This window comes from Sapajus apella, unplaced genomic scaffold (genome assembly GCF_009761245.1).
Source record: "Sapajus apella isolate SASKATOON/1434 unplaced genomic scaffold, GSC_monkey_1.0 scaffold39, whole genome shotgun sequence".
Taxonomy (NCBI): Eukaryota; Metazoa; Chordata; class Mammalia; order Primates; family Cebidae; genus Sapajus; species Sapajus apella.
In genome coordinates this window covers 19,529,026-19,535,332 of record NW_022436979.1, presented here as the reverse complement: position 1 = coordinate 19,535,332, position 6,307 = coordinate 19,529,026, and the positions used below count along the sequence as shown (strand labels likewise).

The window sequence follows — 6,307 nt, the reverse complement described above, 5'->3', positions numbered from 1 at the left end:
CCTTATAACTCCAAAAGGCATGATTAACCCTGTGAGGCACTGTGAAAAATTGGAGATTCTGAAGATGAATCTCTTCCAACAATGTTACATAAACGTGATTGTGATTCTATGAGGAATTAAAGACTATACGTGCACAATCAAACGAGAAACTGTATAGAACCTATGAATCGACTTGTAAATAATCTGCTCTGTGTTATAAAATCTGAGAAGTACTATAATCATTCTTGTCATAACTGATGCCACTAATATAATTTTACAACCTAAAAGCCTGAGTCAGAATACTTAGTTACTCACTCTTTTCAAATTATATTGTGTGTGTGTGTTCCCGAGTCAACCTGAATACTGTTAAAAAATTCTAAAGTTATTCTGGGCATGGTGCCTCATGCCTGTAATCTCAGAACTTTGGGAGGCTGAAGTGGGTGGATCACCTGAGGTCAGGAGTTTGAGACCAGTCTGGCCAACATGGTGAAACCTTGTTTCTACTAAAAATTCAAAAAAATTAGCTGGGTGTGCTGGTGGGCACCTGTAGTCCCAGCTACTTGGGAAGCTGAGGCAGGAGAATCGCTTGAACCAGGGAGACAGAGGTTGCAATGAGCCAAGATGGCGCCACTGCACTCCAGCCTGGGCGACAGAGCAAGCCTCAGTCTCAAAAACAGGAAAATACAAAACTCAAAGTTCTTTGTTAGACTTGATGTCAAGATCACTGGAGACAAGCAAAAATTAGGTCTAGGGGATTCAAGCATATTGAACTCACGATCTGTAAATTGTAAATACCAAGGATCTCTTAAAAGAAAGACCTTTGTCATGATAAAGGCACAACCCAATGACATAGTTAGGCTTCGTCTGCATTCCTCGTCTTCAGCTTTATCCAGATGCCATTACTTGGACGAAGAATCAACTGTCCTTCTAGACCAAGTTCTTCTCTTTTCTGGTTGGATTCTATCCAAAAGTGCCTCAGGATGCGTGAAAGAATGGTCTTTTCTTCCATCATAGCAAACTTTTGACCTTCAAATTAATGTAAATATCATCACTTTGGTTACAGACTTATCCCAAATACGAGAAACGAGGGGTTCTATCACAGGAAGCAAGCCATTGCATATTTTCACAGTAGGCAGAAGGAGAGTCAGAATGACTTGGGACACTTGTTAAAAATGAAGAGTCGTGAGGGTCCCTCCCTGCTCCCACCTTGCACATCTCAATAGCTGGGGAGGGCCGGGGGATTTGTACTCCAACTGATCCAGATAAATCCTGAGCTCATTCAAGCTTGAGCCTCACTACTCTAGGTTATGTCTTAGTGTCTTTAATCTACTATGGATCCACCAAAAAAGCTTCAGATTCACCCATTTCAATCTGACCTCACTTTACTAATGTCTGCATTTACATAAATAAAATGCTAGAGATGCTAAAACCAAACGGTTTAAAATGCAGGGCGACGACGGGCATTCATCTTGCTTAAATACGTCAGCTGGCCATATGGCAGCATTTTCTGTTTTGACTTGCAAAATGAAATTCTTAAACGCAATAAACACAAAAATTAGGTGAGCCGTAAGTCATCACATGAAGTTTTTACTACAATAAATTATATTCTACTGTAATTAAAAATCAACAGCATTTCAGAACTCTGCCATGAAACTGGTTATGTTTTATGTTATGGGTAATTGTGTCTCTCTCCAAATTCATATGTTGAAGTCCTAACCCCCCATACCTTAGAATATGACTGTATTTGGAGACAGGTCATTTAAAAAAGTCATTAAGTACGAGTAAGTCACTGGGGTGGGCCTTAGTGCAGTCTGACCTGAGATCAGGACACAGCCCACACAGAGAAAAGACCGAGTGAAGACATGGGAGAAGAATGCATCTCCCAGCCACGGAGACGGGCCTCAGGAGAAGCAGCCCTGCCAGCACCTTGATCTCATACTTCCAGCCCCCAGAACTGTGAGAAATAAATTTCTGCTGTTTAAGCCACCCAGTCTGTGTTATTTTGCTATGGAAGCCCAGGCAGGCTAATATACAAATATACCTTTTGACAATGATATTTTAAAATTGCAAAGCACAGTAAGTGAGGGAAAAAAGAAACCAGCTATTTTGTTAAGGCTGTTGCCTACGGGCAATGTCACAGCACGTCTCAAAGGAATCTCTGTGAGAAACCTGCTATCAACATGTGGGCCTGAAAGGTCAAACAATTCAGATGCATACAAACCTATACAGTTCCTGGGTCCAGCAGAGAAGGGCACATAGGCGTATGGGTGGCGCCCTTGGGCATTCTCAGGGAAGAACCGCTCGGGCTGGAACTCCTCGGGATTGGGGAAGTATCTCGGATCTCTGTGCAAGGCATATGGAATAATGACAGCTTCCGTGCCTTTCAGAACTCTGTAGCCTGCTGTCAAGAAGTAGTCAATACATCATGAGACGGGAACAGGACAGACATTAAAGAATTTCCCTCTCCCTTCTACTTTAGGTATAGCATACTTACCCACTTCACAATCTTCACTAAGAGTACGGGCAAATAAGGGAACAGAAGGAAAAAGGCGAAGGGTCTCCTTAATAACACATTCCAGATACCGAAGTTTCTTCAGGTCTTCTACGGTAGCAGGACGGACAGACTTCCCTGATGAAAGCAAGTAGACAAGATTACCTGAAATTGTGGTGTGGGCCTGGGGGACAGACATCAAAGAAGAACATGTGGACCAAGGCATGGCATGCTAAATACCCATCAGACACCCATCAAAGAAGAACACATAGACCAAGGCACCAGATGCTAAATACCCAGCAGATACCCATCAAAGAAGAACACGTGGACCAAGGCACGGAATACTAAATACTAATGAAATACCCATCAAAGAAGAACATGTGGATCAAGGCACAGGATGCTAAATAGCCTTCAAATACCCATCAAAGAAGAACACGTGGATCAAGGCACGGGATGCTAAATACCCAGCAGATACCCATCAAAGAAGAACACGTGGACCAAGGCATGGTAGGCTAAATACCCATCAAAGAAGAACACGTGGACCAAGGCACCAGATGCTAAATACCCAGCAGATATCCAACAAAGAAGAACACGTGGACCAAGGCACAGGATGCTAAATACCCATCAAAGAACACGTGGACCAAGGCACGGGATGCTAAATACCCATCAAAGAAGAACACGTGGACCAAGGCACGGGATGCTAAATACCCAGCAGATACCCATCACAGAAGAACACGTGGACCAAGGCACAGGATGCTAAATACCCATCAAAGAAAAACACGTGGACCAAGGCACAGGATGCTAAATACCCATCAAAGAAGAACTCGTGGACCAAGGCATGGGATGCTAAACACCCAGCAGATACCCATCATAGAAGAACACGTGGACCAAGGCACACGATGCTAAATACTCATCAAACACCCATCAGAGAAGAACATGTGGATCATGGCATGGGAAATACCCACAGCTAAAGCAGAATTTCTAACATTATGTATGATGAAAATACAATGAGACAATGTGCCAAGTAAAATAAACAGAAACAAAAGTTCACATATTATACAAATCCATGAATAGGAAGTACCTGGAATAGGTAAATCCATAGAGACAGAAAGTACATTAGAGGCTGCCAGGGCCAGGGGAAGGACGAATGAAGAGTGACTGGTTAATGATACTGAGCTTCCTTTTGAGGCGCTGAAAATGTTCTGGAATTACGTAGACGTGACTATCGTACAATATGGTGAAGGTACTAAATGTCACTGAAATGTACACTTTAAAATGATGGATTTTATGTTACTTGACATTTATCTCAGTAAAAAGAAAATAACACAAGGAATTAATAATTGCAACTCAGTACACAAAGATTAGTTGCTCAAAAATTATAGAACCAGGATTGGGAGTAGAAGAAAAAGTGAGGCACAATAAGCAGAAAACACGAGACGCACAGAACAAAGACTCCAGAAATGACGATTGTGTCAGTAATTCTGCAGGACCACAGAGCATGTGTGAAGCTGGCAGTCAGCTAAACGTCATAGGGGAAAAGATTGGAACCTATTCCAAAAGAACCTGTGAGCTCTTAGAAGACCACATTTACCCACTCAAGGCAATCTAAGCAAAATTAAAATCCGTGTGAAAAAAATAAAATGGCAAAAATGTTGCCAAAAGGTTTCGATGGCATCCATTCTGCAAAATAAAAGCTTGCCTCTTAATATGAAATTCCGGTCCCTGCACAATCTGCACACAAAACTGCTTTTCCGTCCTCATCTCCGTGAATGAGATGCGTTTTCACTGTCTCTCTCCACTATAGCCCTCCGAACCAGAAACCTTTCCACTTCAGTGCCTGTGCTCTTCTGCTTCTCCTCTGGAAAGCCTTCTCTCTCCAGCCTTATTCCTTTAGTTCTCCTTCCCCACCTCTCGCTATGAAACCGCATCGGATACCCCTCGTTGCTTGGCTAACACAATTTTGTTCCTTTTCACCTTGCAGTTATTGGGGAACATGTGATTTTTAAAAAGGATAAAATTGATGGAAGTCTCTTTGTGGCAGGCTGATAATGGGCCCCCAAATATTAGGTCCTAAACCCTGCAATCTGTAAACGTTACCCTATTTGGAAGTAAAGAACTCTTGGTGGATTTAAAGATCTTACAGTGGGGCGATTATTCAGGTGGGTTCTGAATGCCATCACAAGTATGCTTGTGAGAGAAAGACACACAAGCACACACACACATACCACACCACACGTGCATGCACGTGCGTGCACACGCCCAGACAGAAGAGAGGGAGATGCAGAAACTGGCAGAGATGTCAGCGATGCAGCTGTCAGCCAAGAAAGGCTGAAGCAACGAAGGGTGGATTTTTTTTCTCCAGAATGAGCACAGTCCTACCCACATGGTGATGCAGGTTCAGCGACACTGATCTTTGACTTGGGTGTCCAGAACTGTGAGGGAACAGGCGTCTGCTGCTGGGAACCTCCCCATTTGTGAATTCATCACAGGAGTCACAGGACACCAACACACCCAGCACCCCCACCTCCCTGCCTTGAAAATGAACCTGGTAGTTGGAACACCAATCAAGAAGACAAAAGCCAAGACAGTGGGGCTGGCAGGGAGCACGGGAGCAAGCCCGGAACCCTGGCCCTCCCTGCTGGCGTCCACCCAGGATGCTTTTCCTCTGGGTCGCTTGCTGTAGAACAGAAGTTTCACTCCTGGTAGCTTAATCCATCTTTTGTCTTCTTCATCTATAGAGGTCAGATGCAATCGTCTCTAAATGGGCTTTCCTGTACCTTTCTGAACAGTTTGGCCACCTACTCCGTTCTCCCAAATAGCACCTTCACTCAAATGCACAGCCCATGACTCTTCGTGTATGTTTCTGTTTCTCCTGGGAAGCAATGAGACACCTAAGGATGGCAGCACGCATCTGTGCACCCCAGCATCTAACCTCGAGGACGGCAGATCACATCTGTGCACCCCAGCATCTAACCTCTAGGACGGCAGCTTGCATCTGTGTACCCCAGCATCTAACCTCGAGGACGGCAGCTCGCATCTGTGCACCCCAGCATCTAACCTCGAGGACGGCAGATCACATCTGTGCACCCCAGCATCTAACCTCGAGGATGGCAGATCGCATCTGTGCACCCCAGCATCTAACCTCGAGGACGGCAGCATGCATCTGTGCACCCCAGCATCTAACCTCGAGGATGGCAGCATGCATCTGTGCACCCCAGCATCTAACCTCGAGGACGGCAGCTCTCATCTGTGCACCCCAGCATCTAACCTCGAGGATGGCAGCTCTCATCTGTGCACCCCAGCATCTAACCTCGAGGATGGCAGCATGCATCTGTGCACCCCAGCATCTAACCTCGAGGACGGCAGCATACATCTGTGCACGCCAGCATCTAACCTCGAGGACGGCAGCATGCATCTGTGCACCCCAGCATCTAACCTCGAGGACGGCAGCTCGCATCTGTGCCCCCCAGCACCTAACCTCGAGGATGGCAGCATGCATCTGTGCACCCCAGCATCTACCCTCGAGGACGGCAGCTTGCATCTGTGCACCCCAGCATCTAACCTCGAGGACGGCAGCATGCATCTGTGCACCCCAGCATCTAACCTCGAGGACGGCAGCTTGCATCTGTGCACCCCAGCATCTAACCTTGAGGACGGCAGCATGCATCTGTGCACCCCAGCATCTAACCTCAAGAGCAGCAGCATGCATCTGTGCACCCCAGCATCTAACCTCAAGAGCAGCAGCATGCATCTGTGCACCCCAGGCTCTAACCTTAAGAGCAGCAGGACGCATCTGTGCACCCCAGCATCTAACCTCAAGAACAGCAGCATGCATCT

General features: G+C 45.8%; 2 protein-coding genes across 2 annotated transcripts in view; both read right to left on the bottom strand.

Annotated features, from left to right (window-relative positions):
• Nucleotides 1-467: 467 nt before the first annotated feature.
• LOC116565278 (cytochrome P450 4V2) overlaps nt 468-6,307 on the bottom strand; it is a 19,847-nt gene continuing 14,007 nt past the window's right edge. Inside the window, exons 9-11 of the mRNA XM_032298867.1 lie at nt 2,474-2,608; nt 2,201-2,380; nt 468-1,005 (exon numbers count right to left, since the gene is read on the bottom strand). Coding sequence (XP_032154758.1) covers nt 833-1,005; nt 2,201-2,380; nt 2,474-2,608 — 488 coding nt within the window. The 3' untranslated portion in view covers nt 468-832. The remainder of the gene's footprint in view (nt 1,006-2,200; nt 2,381-2,473; nt 2,609-6,307) is intronic.
• On the bottom strand, nt 4,328-6,197 carry LOC116565279. Its single transcript, XM_032298868.1, has 2 exons — nt 5,571-6,197; nt 4,328-5,402 (listed from the first exon to the last, which is right to left on the bottom strand). Exons 1-2 carry the CDS (start codon nt 6,177-6,179, stop codon nt 5,295-5,297), a joined length of 717 nt encoding a protein of 238 aa, XP_032154759.1. The 5' UTR covers nt 6,180-6,197; the 3' UTR covers nt 4,328-5,294.